General features: G+C 44.0%; 3 protein-coding genes across 4 annotated transcripts; 1 reads left to right on the top strand and 2 right to left on the bottom strand.

The window, feature by feature from the left end:
- Positions 1–5333: 5333 nt before the first annotated feature.
- LOC129335160 (uncharacterized) lies at positions 5334–9066 on the bottom strand. The gene is made up of 6 exons (XM_054987608.1): positions 8724–9066; positions 8147–8323; positions 7715–7879; positions 6883–7059; positions 6659–6772; positions 5334–5485 (listed from the first exon to the last, which is right to left on the bottom strand). The coding sequence occupies exons 1-6, from the start codon at positions 9064–9066 to the stop codon at positions 5334–5336; spliced, it is 1128 nt and encodes a 375-aa protein (XP_054843583.1).
- A 959-nt stretch (positions 9067–10025) lies between these two features.
- Positions 10026–11729, top strand: LOC129335159 (putative nuclease HARBI1). Its single transcript, XM_054987607.1, has 2 exons — positions 10026–10610; positions 11022–11729. The coding sequence occupies exons 1-2, from the start codon at positions 10026–10028 to the stop codon at positions 11727–11729; spliced, it is 1293 nt and encodes a 430-aa protein (XP_054843582.1).
- A 2640-nt stretch (positions 11730–14369) lies between these two features.
- LOC129334241 (uncharacterized) lies at positions 14370–18488 on the bottom strand. 2 transcript variants are annotated; one of them, XM_054986178.1, is made up of 4 exons: positions 17547–18488; positions 16905–16988; positions 16593–16652; positions 14370–16514 (listed from the first exon to the last, which is right to left on the bottom strand). In XM_054986178.1, the coding sequence occupies exons 1-4, from the start codon at positions 18049–18051 to the stop codon at positions 16012–16014; spliced, it is 1152 nt and encodes a 383-aa protein (XP_054842153.1). In that variant the 5' UTR covers positions 18052–18488; the 3' UTR covers positions 14370–16011. The 2 variants fall into 2 exon arrangements, with proteins under 2 accessions (XP_054842153.1, XP_054842150.1); XM_054986175.1 differs by having other exon boundaries at positions 14371–16514; positions 16593–16658.
- Between the last annotated feature and the right edge of the window lie 467 nt (positions 18489–18955).

Here is an 18955-nt window from a genome sequence, read left to right as displayed (position 1 = left end):
TCTCGAAAACTGCCAGTGAAGGGGAGTTCACCACCTCCCTAGGCAGCTGATTCCACCTTTGAAATACTCTGACTGTGAAAAAGTTTTTCCTAATATCCAGCTGGTACCTTTCTGCAGTATCCTTTATCAGCGGAGAATCATTGGGAGTATAAAAGTGATAACCCCAAGTACACTGCCTGGAGCATCAGGAACGAAGAGCAAGATAGAATGTGACAGATTTAATCCTTACCAGTCCGGTGTCCTCGTTTTCCTTTCCCAGACTGGTTTATTCTTTACCTTCCTCCTGCTACTTACTCAGATTCTGTTCCCTGTGTACTGTTTTACTCAAGGATCCATTGTGCATGAAGTAAATGCTTAAATTTCAATGAGAACAACTTGGAGACAGGATGATGGGGAAAACTGTATATTTTGAATTACCAACTAGCAAACAGCTGTTAAAATATCAAAGATGAACCTCCGTGTAAGGGATAAAGCCGCAAAACCAGTTGTCTGGGGAATATCTTCTCCTACCCACATAAAGCGAGCATCCATCCACTTACATGAAATGCCTTGATGCCCATGTACTCTAAATTTATTTATGTTATTTATAGTCTATCTTTCTCACTGAGACTCAAAGCAGATTACAGAGCCTACATCCATGTGATCAACAGCTGGATCATTCAACAAACAATACAGTAGGGTATGCCTGTAGAATTTTGAAAAGATTCATAAATTTGAATACAAAAATACAGAGATGAAACATTGCTGAAACAAAACCTAAGTAATTTGACGTGACCTATTAAATGACACAGAAACTGCCCAGTAGGAACGTATCTGCATCAACAGCAGTACCCAGTAGTATAGTCTACAATCCCTGTCCCCTTTTCCAAAAGCATCTCTCTGAAATATTACAACACATATAATATATAATAATAATGTTCAATTTATATACCGCCCTTCAGGACAACTTAACACCCACTCAGAGTGGTTTACAAAGTATGCCATTATTATCCCCACAACAATAATCATCCTGTGAAATGGGTGGGGCTGAGAGAGCTCTGAGAGAGCTGTGACTGACCCAAGGTCACCCAGCTGGCTTCAAGTGGAGGAGTGGGGAATCAAACCCGGCTCTCCAGATTAGAGTCCTGCCACTCTTAACCACTACACCAAACTGGCTCTCAGGAAGTGCCTACTTCCGGAATGAAAAAACCTTCTTGAATAATTCAGTTTTGCATAGTTTGTGGGAAACTAAGAGAGCGAGAGGTTTCCTGACCTCTTCAGGCAGGCCATTCTATAGGATGGGGGCCACTAGAGAGAACGGGTGTTTATGGGCAGCTGCTGATTTTGCCCATTTTCGTGATGGTATCTGCAGAAAACCCTGTTGTATATTTAAAAGCCAGTATTTGGTGTAACCCCCAGTGCTGTCTCCTGCATGCAGCTTTCATGAGATACCCAAGCATTACAAATAAATTATATTTAAAAGTCCTTATGAAGGTGTAGGATATGATTTTTTAAAATGTATATAATTTGTCCCAAGAAAGAAATTAGAGGAACAACTTTATCTATGTAATTTGAAAAAGAAAGTGTCCAGGTGAAAACTTTCAATTTTCCAGAAAAGGTGACCTGTGTACACATAATCTTCATTCCCCCCGCCCCAAATGTAAAGCCCTTGGAAAATGTCACAGGATTTGACATTTAGTTGTGGGTGTAAAGAATACAAAGGTGTGTGCCCAACAAATCCAGGATATGAGTCACTTCGGGCGCTATTTTCCATTGTGCTCCTCCTACGTGGTAATTTATAACGAAGGCAAGTTGGGGAGGGAAAGGGGAAAAGTAAATTGGCTTCTTGTAGGCTTAGGGTTTCCCCCTGCCCTTTATAAGCTCCTCATCAATTAGTTTAGAATAGCTATAAAATGAGATTAGTAAGAAATGTAATCCTAAATCAACATCTCATGATAGGTGTAATGACAATGACTTTCACTGACTAAGAATTGCGTGGCTTCCAAAGAAAAGCCAGAAACTTTTTCTTTGGGAGGATCCCGTTTCTTAAATTTCAAATTCACTCAAGTCACCTGAATTGGATTTTTTTTTGTTTTGTTTGTTTAATAGCTAGGAAATAGGGGAGAGAGAGAAGTAAAGGCACGCACAGGTATTAAGAAAAGCCACTTTCTGTAAAGAGATTAGAAAGATAAATATCCTAGGCAGTAACAAGGTAAGGACATGGTTTCCAATGCTTTTTTAAAATACTCATTTTAATTCCATTTGGTGTATATTTTAGAGTATATGTTTGTGCAGGAATAAATGTCAGAATAATTATTCAGCGGTAATATAGATACTATTGTGCTCTTTGTTTTCCCAATCTCTGGCCTTTTTTGCACAATTTTTGCCTTGTTTGGCCCCATACTTTTAAAAGTTTTCTTCCAAATTCCAGATGATTAAATCACCCTTCAGATTTCAATGTGGCGTTTCAAGGGTTCTCTTCTCCCTGCACAGAAAAAGCTCAGACAGAAAACTTGGAAGAGAATCCTTGAAATGCTGCATTGAAATCTAAAAGGGGAATTAATCATCCAGGATTCGGAAGAAAAGCTGAAGAAGTACAGAGCCAAATGTGGCAAAAATCACCCATGCAAAAAATGCATTTGTCTAGCACTAGCAGATATTTTATTGTCCTAGCATAGAAGTGAACTTTTTAGAGCGCATGCTGTCATGTATGACTAAGATATTGTAAGGTCTGTTCTATGGACTGCTACATTTTTTCACATTGGTTAGCACACTGAGGGGAAACTGTGTCATTCATTTTTCCTTCTAAATTATGGAAGTAACGTGCTAAAACCACAACCCTAGTATGCAAGTTCCATTGAATTTAACCTAATAATCGTACTTTGCTTTTGGAGATTTTGTATCAAAACGTTGTTGTGTGTGCTCACATGCAAGACTATTGAGATAATTCAACCCCCTTTCTTTGCATCTTTTGAAATTAAACCTGACTGTAAGTGGATGTCTGTTCTTTCCTCTAGTGCTTATACACGCTCTAACACACAATCTAATGTACAGACTACTATTGTACACTCTGTAGCTAATTACATCCATTCTGAACAAAGTCTGTATAAAAACGTTCCTCATTTTTATATATACCTTTAACCAAAGCTAAGCATCGTTTTAATTTGTTTTTTAAATCACATGAGGAGATACATGAGTGGGTGACTAAAATGATCCTTTCATGGTTGCCTAAATTCAAAATGTCAGCATACCAGTCATACACACAGACGTACACCTGGCTCCTACAATCCCTGTCCAGATAGTAAATAATGCTGAATATGTTTGAATTGCACATTACAATGAGATATTTCACACTCGGTGTTTACCGTGCTGTCAAGTAGAAGTCACGCCGATGGAGGTGGCTGCGGATTTCCCCCCTGTCCTTTCACACTTGTACTAATCCCCGAATCAGCCTCCCGAGATTTTTTTCACATTACCAGAGATACCCCGTCTTAGCCGCGGAATTTCCGGGCTCTCAATTAAAAAACAAAACTATCCAAAAAAGCACGCATGCGTGGAAACGTTTCGCCGGGGTTTTTTTTTTGGTTTTTTTAAATACCGCGCCTGCGGCGTCAGCAGGCAAGCTAGAGAAGGGTTTGAGTTTTCTCTTCCTACGCTTTATTCTGTTTTCCCAGCCATAGCCGCTGTCTTCTTAGGCGCGCCGTTCTTTAGTTTAGTGCCCCTCTTGCCAAAGAGAGCTCATTAACCCCACCTTTAATACAGAGGTGGAATCTAGCTGAGAGGAGTCCCCCGTGCATGGTTGCTCGTTTAATTTGGGTCACGGGTGGGATTCATACGTGAGTTGCAGGCGCCCAATAAAAGTGTGTGAGTGCATGCTGAACACAGACATCACAGTACAGCGACCAAGGTTTAAATATGATCCTGGTTACTTATTCAGAGGACCTTGAAAAGTGTGTCTGCGGATCATCCCCGTAATGCTCCTGGTGAGCTGGGTTCATCAAACAGGCCATTCATTCAACTCCTGTTGGATGCTTTTGGGGAGAATGTCCCAGCAATAACGCATTTATACCCCGTGTGGTGGAACGTCTCATATTTGTTCCCTCCCACCTAGAAGTTATACTTTCAACCACCTTCTCCTGCCCACTCTGCCCAGAAAGGGGGAGGGGGGGTGGCTAATGACCAAGTCATCTGTCAGTTCTTACTACCAGTGGACATGGAACGTCAGCTGACAAACGGCACAGATGGGACCAAGGTTGTTGATCCTCATGTTACAATGTGAAATGCAGCAGACTGTGCGTTCTGCCACACGACAGACAGCTTAAAAGTCCACTTGACAGCATTGAGGCAGAGACGCTTCAAGACTTGCTTTCCCACTTCCTGCATCGAAGCAGCATGTCATATGACCATTGGTTCCATCTGTGCCTTTTGTCACTTGTGGGTCCTCTTTTTGTTTCTGCTATGTGACTTGATCCACAACATGAAAGATGCTATTGCATCTAGTGTGATCAGGGGAACAGGCTTCTTTTGACCGTGTGGATAAATTCAAGATGAGGATGCCAGGGGAGGTGACGTGTGGGTCTGTCAACTTATGGTTCTAGAGTCTGCTGCAAGCTGCGGCTTCTCCCTGGATTTCTGTCATGCAGTAACAGTATGTCAATAGATTTTCACCTTTACAACTGTTCCATGTTTGCTTGCTCCACTGGACTGATAGTTCAGGAAACAACATAAACCTATGTTATGAATGACTCTGTGGGGCATCTTTTTCAATTTTTCCCCAAGATAGGGACCGGTGGGGTGGTTGCCTAACTGCTGCAATTAACTAACATCTTGAGGTGTTCTCATGTTTACCCATCACAGACACATACGGCCTTGTCAACTATTGAAACCGAGCCATGATAGATGTTAAGTGTCAAGCATAATAAATAGATTGCTCGTGAGCTGCGGGGACACCTCTGAAAAATTCTCAGTCCATAACAACGTTTAACACACACAATGTCTTATTTTTTAACATTGAAAACAGATTTATTTATCAGAAACAAATAACACAGACTTCCCAACACCAAGGAACAAAAATCTTGTCACTGATTCAAAATTCCAATTTTGCATGACATTAGAACCACACAGCGATTAGAAAAAAATGAAAATAAGATCTTGCTTTTGCTGTTCATGAGAAATTATTATCCACATTGCAAACAACTTCAACATGATTCATAAAGCACTGGAAATAATTGACATGTGAGAGTTGTCAATTGTAATCTTTCCTTCCATTACGTTATTTTTAAACATACATTTTTTTTCTTTCTGAAACAAAGTAAAATATTGCTTAAACATTCTTCAAGCTGACATAACACTGGCTAATTCTTCTTGTCATCTCCTGATTGCTCTGATCCTGAGCTGCGATGACCTCGCTCAAGTGCAGAAACCTTTTTCTTTAGAGAACTCAGTTCTTTGTGAAGGCTTCTATTGTTTCTCTCCAATCGGCATATTCTTTCATGGTATCTTCCCACTGTTGAGAAACAGCAAAAAAATTTAGTTCTTCATAAACAGATGGGTTTCGACATTGCGAGAACTTTGCGGTTATCAAAACTACACCAGTGACAAACAATTTTTTTTAATCCTTGTGGAAAACTTGAAGGCCATTCCTTGCATTTTTAAAGGTTTGAAAATATCCACAAAACAATCACCAGGTACGGTTGGTGGTGTTGAGATGGCTCCAGAGAACAAAATCAAACAGAGTCCAGTTGTACCCTTGATACTGACCCATTTAATTTAAGCGTAAGTTGTCGTTATGAGTTGCGCTCTTTGTACGTTGCATAGTGGGTCAAAAGATAATGGTTAGGTGCATAAAAGGAGTGGACACTGTGGGGTAGATGCTTACATTTCCATCTGATATGCCAATGCAACCATATTCTTATGATATTGAGATCATTTTGCCCATGATAAGGTACATGGAAGCCAAGCTATAACTACATGTTTGCAAATTGCAAAAGAGTATGGCCTCACCTCCCAGACCAACTGAAACTAATGCAGCAAAATCTGTGGAGAAACATAGCTCTCACCACTGGACGCATCTGACGGAGAGATGTGTGTTCCACGAAAGCCGATATTTTGGCTTTTGGTGTTCACAGTTCTCTTTGTCAAACTTTATCTGGTGGGGAGAGCCCTGGTTATCAAAGGAATCCGCAACATTGGAAGTGGTTGGTCTCGGAGGTGCCGGAGGAGTCTCTTTTATTCTGCAACCGCAGACTAACGTGGCCACTCCTATGACCCATTACAGGGATGGACTGATCTGCATACCAGGGGGAGATGTTTGCATCCACATATTGGAAGGAGTTGTTTGAATCCACCCTGCACCCACCACGCGTTCAAAACCTATGAAAAATGTATCCTTTGTGCCTACTTGCATCTGCCAAATAGTCCAGTGATTCATGAAATGTGCTTCAATTACATCGGTTATGTCAATAGTTTTGAACGGACACTATTTGATTATGTGACCACAGACTAGAACTGATGACTTATCTGGATCTATGAATCCACATATCAATGACTCGGTGAATGTTTCCCTACTGACTTCCATACGTGATGTGGGATTGGTACTGTCGCGCCTGATCTGAGCCGCGTGATCAGAAACACCACACCAAACTCTGCCTCAAGTTTTCCTTGGAATAGTCATACTTACTTCTTGATAGACATAGAGATTGTATTCCCTGCATACTACGATAGATCTCGCCAATATCAGCGGATTGGTCTTTATTTGGCATCATGTCACGCAAACCTCCCGCTGAAGTATCACCTGCAAAATTCAAGTCAGTCAATATTTTAGGCAGATATTGAAGTGTCACCCAGCAAAATAAATCAGCGAAAAATGTAACTCCACTCAAATGTGGCATAGCTAAAACGTGCCTGGGGAAAATGAGAGAACTGGAGTTCCCTCTGCATCCTCGGTTCTGCCTTCCTCAACGGCGTTTCTGTCCTCATCCTCAGCATCAGAAGAAGTTGTTTCCACAATTATGTGAAGTTTGTGCTCAGCGCTCATGGCATACTTTCTCACTGCGGCACCACTGTGTGTTGCTAAAGAAGCTAGAAAGAGAAAAGGTTTTGTTAGAAATTTCCAGAGGAATCCCACATCTGAAGGTTGTGCAAGTGTTGGCAAGGCTGTAGTTTGAGCCTAGGCTTGACATCTTTAGAGCCGCAGTGTGTTTTGTTCAAGGAATGAACTGATCTCCTCATCACCACATGTTGGGCATTGTTTACATTCACGATGATGAAGGATGGAAGATAAGTCACCACTTTGGGTTATGAAGACTTTGGACTGCTGATACAGAGACAATTTTTTCTGCCGGAGAAACCGCGCAGAAGATAACAGCCTTAGGCACAGGAAAAAACAAAGGAAACAAGATAATGGGAACACTGCTAAACACCCTTGAAAAATAAAGGCTGAAATTGTTTTCTAGTGATGAGAGCTATATCAAGAGATCGTGTTCACTTCACGTACCACTCAAGAAACGTTGACAAGGTGTTAGTTGTACTCCACTCACCTTCAAAGGAGTCATCATGGAGAACAAATATGTTTTGTTTTAGCTGAGAGTGGATCTGGTTACCTTGATGGTTTTTTGCCCAGGCAATAGTGCTTTGATTGGCAAAATAATGGCCATTCATTCCTGCAGAATCTCATGCAATCCCACAATTTTCAGAGCAGCTCTTGATGGCACGTGTGAACCACACAAAAAATTACCTGAGGTACTCGGTTGTGGAGATACATCTCCGGGCATTATGGTTTCAGGAGCAGTCATGTCATCAGTTGCTTCTTCGTGACTATTGCCGGAAGATATAACGATTACGGTTTCTTCAGTTTCTAGGCGATGAGATCCACTGTCATCTGTTCTTTCTCTCTCTGAAGCTAGTGATTTAATACAGCAGAATTCCAATTAATGATCTTGTTATTGGTACATGGAATACACCACTCACTTCTCAAAGTACTTGGACAAGAAAGCAAATTTTTAAAATTGCACCATTTTCTGATCTGATGACGGATCAAAAAACAAATTAAAAATGGTGGCTTTGTTTGGAGTTCATGACTTCCTAAGAATCCTGTCGATGGTTTTTGAATTAGTTTGCCATGGGTAAACTCTAGTAAGCTAACAATCACATAAAAAGTTAAACTTACCTTGAGGAAATGCTGCTGTATTGATCTTTGCTGGGTCTTCAGTTGTCACTCCAAGAGGTGCATAGGCTTGCGCATCAGATTCTGCTGCACTTGATGATTCCACTGCAACAGTTTCTGAATTCTCATCATCCTCAGATGAAGTTTCTTCAATCTTGACTGCTCTTTCACAGATAATCTCTGAAATGAAAAATCATTTGAACGATGGTAAAAAACGGAATGATCGCCCTGATAATGTTTCCCTTTACTTACTTTGCTTTTTATGATCCAGGCATTCAGTTAAGGGGATCAAACAGGATGCATAGCATAAAAGTGGTGACCGGGGGAATTGCATATTAACATGAAAGATGCTTTTGAGGAGATGGTATTTCTCTAAGAACACTCTATGGCTTTCCAATCGTGACAAATAATTCGAAGATTAAAATTAGAGCGTGACAAACAGAAGGTTGACTTCAAAAAACACCCATTTGTTAATGAGGAATGAAGTCTCTTTGAGAACATGCCACTAAAAAGGTGTCATTAAACATGGGGGACTTGCATGGTCCGCCATGGAACGGGGGGGGGGGTTCAAAAAACTCACCATCATGAGGTCTTTCTTGACATCGAGGCCTCCCTGCCGCCTTCCAGATTAGCATCATCGCGTTGTGCACCCTAATTCTACGACTGCTTCTAGGAATGCATTGCAGTGCCTCCATTGATGAAATGAAATCGGACTTCAGTTTTTGGAGTTTGCTTCGACACTGATTGGCCGTTCGATGAAATCCGCGACTGCGTAGCACTCTTGAAAGAAATCGATAGATGCCGCGGTTGCTTGATTGCGTGCTGGCCATTAACCGAGATGCATGCCCACTCCTCCGAACAACCCTCAGAAGAAGAGATACCTCCTCCACTTCCCAGACATTTCCACGACGCCGGGAAATCATTTTGCACCAAGTGAACTGCGCCACACACAAATTCCAAAAAGTTCTCTCAAGAGTGATTGGTCTCCCATTTCATCCGCCCGCCCCCTCAACGATTTTAGCCAATCGTCTTAGTGCCCGCCAAAAACATGGAATGTTCTCAAGTAAAAATTTATTTTGGTGGACAGATCAAGTAGAGGCTTATGATAATTTCTCAGAAGCGTGTGGACTTGTGACTGTGACATTGAAGTGTAATTTTGTTTAATTCGTGGTGAACACAGATAAACCGTTTTAAAAAAAAATCTAGGACAAGATTTCCTACCCTACCGCACCGTTTTTTACTCTTTCGTGGATGGATGAACGTGAAACTCGAGTTCTTTTCCATCACGTGACTAGTAAAGGGGAAAGAAATTGTGGGAACCGAACAAGACAGTGGTGCGTGTGCGAATTGACAGGGCAAAGAATCACACAACGCTTTAGACTGACTGCATTCCTTGTGCTTGAAAAAAACGGGACCGAGTACTTTTTTTTTAATAAAACAAAGCGCTACTTCACAAAACATACATACCGCTATTTTTTTTTTCTGATAGGTGTTTCAGAGTCAGGAAAACTGGACTGGGGAGGGGGTCAACACATCAATCCACTGTAATCCGCCCCTCTTAATTTTGCTCCATCACATGTGTAGTCATCGCTTTAGTTCGACATTTGAGTGGAAGAACTGGTCAATCTGCTCCTGCAAGTCTACTCTATGCTCTTTGCCCTAAAAGACACAAGCACAACTATCCCTAGCAAATGTCCTTCCTCCCCTCTAGGAAGTCATGATTTTTCTCCCGCCAAAAATGTGGCCACGATGATAGGCTGGCCAACTTGGGCGGGAGTTTTCCTTGGAACTGTGCGTTCTCCACTCTTGTGAACACATTTCTCTCACGGCATACTTTGGAATTGCGGAGGATTTTTTGAGCCCGATTTTATTCTGCTGAATTATGTCTGCGGTCCGAGCATTGGCACTGGCCTTGCTTCACATCATCTTTATCTATATTCAGCGATCGATCGATGCCTGCAACAGTTACTGGATGCGAGTGGTTAGAAGAAGGAGAATGCTTAGGAAATCACTTGCACTGAGGTGCATACCTCCGCCTTTATGGAGAACAAGGAGAACAGCAATGAACAGAGCACGTTTTCTCGCTGTAGCCGGAATCAGAGTCCCCCGTCGCTACTGGATTTATCCCCGTAGCAGGGACTGGTGGGACAATTTCGTCACTGCCATATGGGATGACCAGCTGTGGATTGAAAATTTTCGTATGACCAGGGAGACTTTCAATGAATTGGTTCATTCCATAGGGCACCGTCTTTCCCGTCAGCGCACCAGACTTCGCAATCCAATCTCTGTGGAGATGAGAGTCGCCATAGCACTTTGGTATCTTGCCAACTGTTCGACTTACCGTCAATGCATGAACCAATTCGGAGTGGGTATTTCAACAGTGGCAGGAATCGTCTTGGAGGTCTGCTTGGCGATAGAATTGGAGCTACTCAGTAGAGTCGTGTGCCTTGGACCTGATGTGGCGAGGGTGAGTACGCACTCATCTCCCAGAGTAACAGTCTCCATTCAAACTGTACTGGTCAAAGATTACAATTTGAAGCACAAAAAACTATGTTGCTGACATGTAGGCAATGAGCTGCACCTTTAAACCAATTTTATCGTGCCATGAGCTTTCGAGAGTCGCGGTTCCCTTTTTTCTTGTGCGTTTGAACAAGCGAACTGTGATTCTCAAAAGCTTGAGCTACAGTAAAATTTGCAAGTGCTGAGGGTTCTACTGTACTCTTTTTTATTTCACTAGTACAGACTATGGCTAACTCCTCTGGATTCTGGAGATGTGAGACTGCCTCAGCGCTGTAGTGAGAAGATTATGAATATAGGCGGTGGGAGAAAGAGGGGATTCTCTCTAACAGCAATCTTGTTTTTTTCTCTTTCATTGCAGATTATGTCTGGATTTCAGAAACTTGGCTTTCCTCATTGCATTGGTGCAGTTGATGGCACCCATGTTGCCATTTGCAAATTTAAAGGCCGTGGACGGGAGTACATCAACCGCAAGAAATTCAATTCCATTCTCATCCAGGGCACGGTGGACCATACTGGAAGATTCATTGATGCAGAGGTTGGCTGGAGTGGGCGGAACCATGACGCCTTTGTTTTTGTGAATTCTGCAATTTGTACGGCAATGGATGCGGGGGTGTTTGTGCCAGGCAACCCCAGTCTTACAATAGAGGGTGTAACCGTGCCACCACTCATCATATCTGATGCAGCCTACCCCATGAGAAGGTGGCTGATGAAGCCCTTCAATAGGCCCCACACTCCCGCAGAAGCATACTTTGACCGCTGCCTCACCAGAGCTAGGACCATAGTGGAAAGATGTTTCGGACGTTTGAAGGGGCGCTGGAGGTGTTTGAGGTCACAGCTTATGGTTGCGGAGGAGAATGTGACCTGCATAGCTACCGCGTGTGTGGTGCTACATAACATTTGTGAATTGAAAGGTCATGGCATTCCAGAGGATGATTCTCCCGTGAGGCCTGTGGAGGTGGATGAGGAATCTCTTGAACTCCCTGTGGGAGACAGAAGGCACCGGGAGGAGGGGAAGTTGGTGTGCGATGCCCTTGCACGCCACATGTTTCGAAACAGAGAAATCTAACAATATAAAAAGCTCTTCAGTCTGATTGTGAAAAAATCTGTGGTTGAACTAAGAAACGATTGTTGCATGTTCAGAGGTTGGACTCACGGTTTCAAAAAATGTTTCTTGTTGGTTTTGCCTTGATTGGATGTGTCATGCATTCAGTTGCAAGTGCTGGATTCCTATGAAACATGGTTTGTTAGAAAGCTTTGTTTAGAGATTCAATGATGATCTAATGAGTGAATTCTCATTGTTCCATTCCTGTTTTGAAATAAATTTTTATAACATCATGGTAAGAAATGTTCTGTTCGGTGGGCATCAAGTGAGCAGGAGGGGTTTCCACAAAGAGGGAAAGTGAAAAAAAGGGTTCATCATTGCACAGCCCAGGGGTGCCAAGATGGTCAGCACACTGTTGAATGCTAGCTTATCCGTGTGAAACAGCATCAGATCCACAAACACCCTCCCCCAACGTCACACTTCCACAGTGTTCCCTGCGATGGGAACCACCTACAGAACAAAGGAAAAATGACAACCACACACCAAAGTACTCTATTATAAAAAAACCATTCTCTCCTTCAAACTAAAATTGAGAAGGACAGTGTGAGACATAACACAGGCAGTACATAACACAACTAACCATACTGTGCAGAATTAAACCAAACTCTATCACGGGAAATAAAAAAAATTATTTCTTTAAGGTCTTTCAGGTTCCCATTTGGTGGGCACAACAGGACACGAAAGCAGCCTACAACACCAAATAACACAAATAGCATGCACAAATTCTGCCAGCAATTTTGATCGGGGGATTATTGTGTGTGAATTACGTAGTGTTATCTCTCTGGTTGAGGGAATGCTGTCACGGCCTTAGGTCTGCACCCACCGGTTTTTATATTCAAACAAGTGACATAAAAAATCCTTTCTTATAGCAATTGTGTTTTGGGTTGTTCTGTAAGGTGAAGTGACTTGTGCCCTATTTTCCCCTATAATAATAATAATAGCATTCGATTTATATACCGCCCTTCAGGACAACCTAATGCCCACTCAGAGCGGTTTACTAACTGTTATTATTCCCCCAAAAAAGTCACCCTGTGAGGTGGGTGTTGCTGAGAGAGCTCCAAAGAACTGTGACTCGGCCAAGGTGACCCAGCTGTCTTCAAGCGGAGGAGTGGGGAATCACACCCAGCTCTCCAGATGCCCTTTGGTGTTCTCCCCCACCACCAATGTAGACGGTGTCTGGTCTACCGCACAGTTAAAGGCACGAAGTTGTGTGGCACGAGAACCGCCCTTCGAGGTGGAACCAAATGCCCCCCCCTCCAGGTTGGTTTGCCTTGGTGCTTGCTTGGGGGGTTGGAGGACAGGTAGGAAACGTTCCCCTGATGTTACTGGGCATCTTTCATGCAATATTCCTAACCCCAGAACGACCAGCCTCTCTTATTTTCAACGTGGGAGATGATGGAGAAAGAGGGTGCCAAGAACAACATATTTTTGAGTCCATTAAAAGGACCACCCAACCGGCATCTGCCTGAACCATGTTAGAGGAAGTTAGGACAGGTGGGAGCAGGCACCATGAAAGTTGGCAGCATTTTGATTACAAAAGGCCACCCTGAACTACCTGGGAAGATGAATTCCTTTTTCTCCATATAGAAACATGGATATTGTTTGAAGAATGGGGCACCTTGTTTTGGAGTCCGTAAAATCTTTATGAAATTCATGTGGAGACGGAAGGGAAGGTCTCCAACGGTTTGTGTTGGATTTGGTCGGAAACCCCCCGCCCCAAGCTCTGCTAACTCTGGCAGAAGGTTTCGGAATCGAGATTCTAGCCAGTAAGCTGGTTCTGTGGTGTCTTTCCGTGTCAGTGTTCCCCAAATACTGACAAGAATTCCTGATTCTTAAAACCAAATATATACAGCTGAGACAGGCGTCCCCTGCACACCCCTACTATTATCCCCGAAATATTTCCAGCTCATGTTTTGAGTTGCATTGTTCAGCAATCCGATGTACGCATGAACCTTTTCTTCCTTATCAAGCATTTCGGCGAAGGTGGGAAACATTTGTATTTGAATTCGCCCCTGCACTCATGCTGTCTGTAGAAATGGCCAACCTTTATTTTGGCGGAATTTTTTTTTTTGGAAAAAAAATTGCTCGCAATGATTAACCCTGACACAGCCAATCAGAGACGTTTATTTGGGTCGGAATATGATGTCTCTGACAAATCAGGATTGGCCTCTTCGACCGGGGAACCCAGGACTACAGGAAATAGACATGCCACCACGGAGAACTAGGGGCACCTTTTGGCAATTTGAGGAGGTGTCCCTGCTTCTGAAAATTGTTTTGCGTCTTGGTTTTGCAGCCGATTTTATGTCGAGCGCACACCAGCGCAACAGGGGGGCGTACCATGCCATTGCTAGGAAGCTGACTGATGCTGGTTATAGCCGAAATGCCAACCAGTGCAGGACCAAATTTAAAAGGCTGAAATGCGAGTTCATGGCATCCCTTACGGCATGCCAAGGCATCCCAAGCTGCAGCGGGCGGATCCCACACCATCACTCAATGATGCGTTTGTGGATAGCTGCTGGGAGACCACGCTGGGAGGATCGCCACCATGAAGGTAAATGAAGTACTGTGGGATGTTTATTTTGTGAAGGCACACCTCTAAAAATGTTTTCACCATGCTTTAAGTGAGATGGGGCCCCCCTTGCACCATCATCAAACACCGGGTCTTCCCCCCCCCCCTCACCCATCCCAATCCCCTCACTAAGATGGAAATGTATGTTGGTACAAGGCACCAATTTCCTGAATGAGAGGAATGTTGGATGGAAGTTTTCAAGGAAAAACCCCAGAACAGGCATGCTGTGTTGGGATCAGCACATGGAACACAGGAACACGTGGCACTGAACGGCACTGGGACTGTGCCCTGTCCTTGAAGACTATCCCACCATGTTTAAAAGTTGTTTTGTTTCTGTTCTTTGGGAAAGGTTTATGGTTTATGTCGGCACATATTTTTAATGTGTTCTCTTAAAGATGACTTGGCTACTGTGCGGTAAGTAAAAACAGCATTCCACACACCTCAGCCCTTATCATTCCTCCATGGGTATTCCCCCCCCTCCCTGCCCAAGATCCCAAACCGGCCTTCTAATCTAAACGGCATTCCCTAAATCCCTACACATGATACAGCATCGGTTGCCTAGGGTGATCAGCATTTCAACATTCCCTTGCCCCATTTTTTGAATTAGTCAGAATTCCTTGTTCATAACATTTCATCAATACTGCTCTTACTGATGTTTTAATTCTCTTCATGTGTTTCTCCAGCAACATCATACAGACATGAGGGGGAGGAGGAGCCCACGGAGGAAACAGGCTCAGAGGTGACCGTGCCAATGGATGAAATGGCCTTGCAACCCAGTTCTGAGGCAGTGAAGCAAGAAGAGGGAAACTGCTCCGAGTTCAATGAAGAAGTCACACCTCAGCAAGCAGTGATTCCACCAGAACAGCTGACTGAGCATTCAGGTACACAAATGGAACTAACTACACCGTCATTCTGCCACATGTTAAACACGTGCTCTGTAATGACAATGAACAAAATTAAATCAAGTTCTCCAAACCCCCTTTTCAGGTGACCCCTGTGAGGAATGCATTCAAGCGCGGTGTCCACTACACACTGTAAATGTGCCTTCTTCATCTTTGGCAAGGGAACAGCCCCTTGAGATACTGGAGACTGTTCACAAGGCAGTGGGAACATGCCTCAGCTGCGGTAAGTAACCATCAATGACTTACTACGTTTGTGAACACAGAAGTGGCCACTCTGCGCTTACACCTTTTGTTTCCACAGCAAAGAAAACCAACAGAAGGATGGACAGCCTGCAGGCCTTGGTGAAGAAGCTAGAAAACAATGTGAGGAATTTGAATGAGGAGAACAAGAAATTGAGGTCCGACATTGATAATGTGCTGTCAAGGTTTAAGGAGATGTAGAAAAGATTTATTTAACATGCATGTTAGTTAAGTGTCCATATGATGCCTCACATGTAATCTTTCAAGTTTTGAAAAGAATAAAAAACAAATTTAAAACTGTGTAGTTTCTCCCATGGGTCAACATTTCAAACAACCGTGGTCAAAAAATAGATCTGGCAAACCGCACCTGGATTGCGGTGGGAAACAAAAACCAATTTTTTTCAATGGCCATTGTCAACCCCTCGCCAACATCGAAAAACACAATTACAGCTGTGACAAACATAATTTCAACAGCAATGATACGTGTGATATGCAGATTCCAACCCAAATGCTGCACCGGAAAAACATGTGGGGCTCAGAGGGATGGATCATATCTTTCTCTCTTTTTAATGATCCGAGCCCTTTTTCTTAGTGGTGCCTTCTCATGATCGTTATCGCGTGTTTTGCTGTTGGCATTTTGGGAAGTTTCTGCAACCGGGCCTGCTCTTTGCTCCCTGACAAAGAGTTCAGTCAAGGAGCTGAGGGCACCGACAGCCCTATTAAGCCCCTCCATATTTTGTGACTGTGCCTCAATAAAAGCCCTACGATCCTCTCTTGCCTCCCTGATAATGTCCTCGTGCCATCTTGTCTCTGATTCCATGGCTGCACGCCAATGGCTGGTTGCCTCCAGAATTTCTCCACGTTCCTTTCTGTTGTTTTGTTCCTCCCTCTGTGCCTGAGATAGCATTCTCTCTGCAACGTTGGTGAGGACAGAGACGCGCCTGGTTCTGGTGCGCGCCTTTTCTAAGCGTGTAGCAGGAGACAGTTGTGCCGTGGGGACCTGCGGTTGTTCCACTGCTGGTGGATTGTTCAGATCTCCTGTTGGAAAGGACAGTGGTTATGCAAGTAGTAGTTACAAAGGAGTTTGCGGAGGTCACAATTTCAGCTCTTTCCTACCTTGCGGATCCTCTGCACCCTGTCCTGTCACCTCCGGGAACTCCTCTATCTGAGTTAAATCTGGATCTTGGAAATAAAAGATTTGGTTGTAAAATGAATGAGTTGATCTTCTTCAATCATGCTCACAGAAGTCTTCTTGACATCAGCAGAACGATGTTTACACCAATATTTTCCATGGTAGCCCAACCCCCACAAACAGATAATTATTTTGAGACTATAGCCATGTTTCTCATGGAGCGGAGCATACCAGGGCTCATTGGGAGGGCAGCATTGATTGTTGACCACAAGCACCCCACTCTATCTGCATCTTACCGTCTGCGGCATTTTCATCCTCTGGATCGGTCATGTCCATTGGGGGGGCTTCTCCGATTGATGTTTCTTGTTCTGTGGAAGAACCTGCAGTAATTGAAAACAAGTGATAGGCTGGTAAACAGTTAATGTACCATGGTTCTCCAGGGGGGGGGGGGAAAGGGAGGTGACGTTACAGACCATTGTCAGGTGTGGATTAATGCTTGGTGGAAGATAACCCAACCACCTTTGGGATACCTTGCACATTGCTGATCAAGGTGAAGTCCCCCTCTCCTTTCACAGAGCCCTTCTCTGCTGAAACCTGCGCCAGCCCCAGTAAAAAACAACGTTTCCCACCGCTAGCTTGCCTTGAGAAGCGGATTTCCACAATATTGGTTATACGTCCCCATAGGCAGAATAAACAACACATCCTTCCACGCACAAAAGTTAAATCAGGGAAATGCCCCCCCACTTGCGCCTCATCCCTCTCCTGCAGTGATAACCCAAACACAATCAATCCGTTGAGCATATCCCCGAAATCCTAAGCAGAAGGAAAAAATGCCCCTGAGACTCCGGGAAAGTTCTGCCCAGGCGGGGCACACTGGAGGGCACAGCGAACCCACCCCAACCAAGGACCAGTCATGTCGGTCAAAACTGCATGCTCACCTGAATCATTGGGAGTGGAAGCGGGGACCGCCTGAAGATGTAGAGTGACCATTGGATGTGTGAATAGTTCCTCTGATCCCTCCCATGGAGCGGGAACGCCATGGTTCGACCGATCTTCCCCCATGGGGTCGGCATTGCTCACCGACTGCAGGTTAAGACTTCTTGCCACCCTTTGTGGCCGTATGCTTGCATCCCCTCTGAAAATTCTTGCAAGCTGTGCATAGAAAGGGCATGTTGCAGGGGCATTTCCCGATCTTCCATTGTGTGCCGCGACCCTCTTGTACTCCTGTCTCAAAGCTTTTGTTTTTGTCCGGCATTCGAGTGCGGTTCTTGCATGGCCTCTCGCCACCATCTGCTCTGAGATGCGCTCGAAAACATCAATGTTCCTGTGACAGAGCAATAGTGCCTCTTGCACCTTCTCCTCACCCCAAAATTCAATGAGGTCCAATGTCTCCTTCTCCCTCCAGGAGACCCCTCTCCCACTGGTTGGTTTTAGTGCAGCCATTTCCTTGAGCAACCGTTGAGCAGTGCACGGAGGTGGCACAGATCGCAGGAGTTGAATTTCCCGCCCAGCAAATAATGGCACCCCATTGGTCCACAAAAATCACGTGATCCCAGAAGGGGTGAGTTTGAACCTCGTTTGAGGGCACCACCCACTGCCCCAACCCCATTCCCATCCCGAAAAAAGGAGTCAAAATATGTAGAACACACAAGTGGAGATGTCTCAATGCACCTTTGCATCCACAGAACGCAGAAACGTTATGGCCAATTTTATTTTTCATTACTGGAAAATGTCGATGGTGGTTCCTGATTGAATTGTCAAAATGCAGAGAGTTTTGAGTGGAGAGGGGTTGTCACTGAAACGTTTGGTTCATCATGACCACAATCGCTCACCGCTAGGCAAACATTTTTTTAAGGGGGGGGTTGGAAATGTGAGGCGCGTAACACGAACTTATCAGGATGCAAAAGATGGGGAGAGAAGAATAGAGATGGCACCAATGGAGATGTACCGCTGAAATGTTTAGGTAGCGGGGAAAAAATGGCGGACGAAGCATTTGGGGAGCTGGAGATGCAGACCAATCAGCTTCCGACGACAAGACTTAGCGGGGGGAGAGAGAAGCAAAAAAGGGACAAAAGTGTTCACACTGGGATTTATCGGATCAGCATTGAGTTGGCAGCGGATTATGGGAAAATTCGCGGTATGTCCGCAGTGAGAAAAATCGGGGATAACCCGGACTGACAGCGGCTCTGCGTCCCATGGATGCCTTGCTAATGTGAAAACTCTGAAAACATGGGATGCAAACCAGGGACAGATACGCTGCTAAGTGTGAGTGTGAAATAACTCTATGAGTACAATCAGATCCAAACTGGAGAGCCAGCTTGGTGTAGTGGTTAAGAGTGGTAGGACT

The sequence above is a fragment of the Eublepharis macularius genome, chromosome 8 (genome assembly GCF_028583425.1).
Source record: "Eublepharis macularius isolate TG4126 chromosome 8, MPM_Emac_v1.0, whole genome shotgun sequence".
Classification (NCBI taxonomy): domain Eukaryota; kingdom Metazoa; phylum Chordata; class Lepidosauria; order Squamata; family Eublepharidae; genus Eublepharis; species Eublepharis macularius.
Note: the sequence above shows the minus strand (reverse complement) of the source record. Positions and strands in the feature narration are given on the sequence as shown.

Excerpts from the sequence above, each read along its gene's own strand:
- LOC129335160 (XM_054987608.1), bottom strand. The coding sequence starts at position 9,066 with ATGATTTCCCGGCGTCGTGGAAATGTCTGGGAAGTGGAGGAGGTATCT. Across the intron at positions 6,773-6,882 it reads AGTTCTCTCATTTTCCCCAG|GTGATACTTCAGCGGGAGGT; the intron begins GCACGTTTTAGC and ends TGAATTTTGCAG. Across the intron at positions 5,486-6,658 it reads ATCTCTATGTCTATCAAGAA|TGGGAAGATACCATGAAAGA; the intron begins GTAAGTATGACT and ends GTTTCTCAACAG.
- LOC129335159 (XM_054987607.1), top strand. The coding sequence starts at position 10,026 with ATGTCTGCGGTCCGAGCATTGGCACTGGCCTTGCTTCACATCATCTTT. Across the intron at positions 10,611-11,021 it reads TTGGACCTGATGTGGCGAGG|ATTATGTCTGGATTTCAGAA; the intron begins GTGAGTACGCAC and ends CTTTCATTGCAG.
- LOC129334241 (XM_054986175.1), bottom strand. The coding sequence starts at position 18,051 with ATGGCTGCACTAAAACCAACCAGTGGGAGAGGGGTCTCCTGGAGGGAG. Across the intron at positions 16,989-17,546 it reads TTCCACTCCCAATGATTCAG|GTTCTTCCACAGAACAAGAA; the intron begins GTGAGCATGCAG and ends CAATTACTGCAG. Across the intron at positions 16,659-16,904 it reads GGATGAAAATGCCGCAGACG|ATCCAGATTTAACTCAGATA; the intron begins GTAAGATGCAGA and ends TTTATTTCCAAG.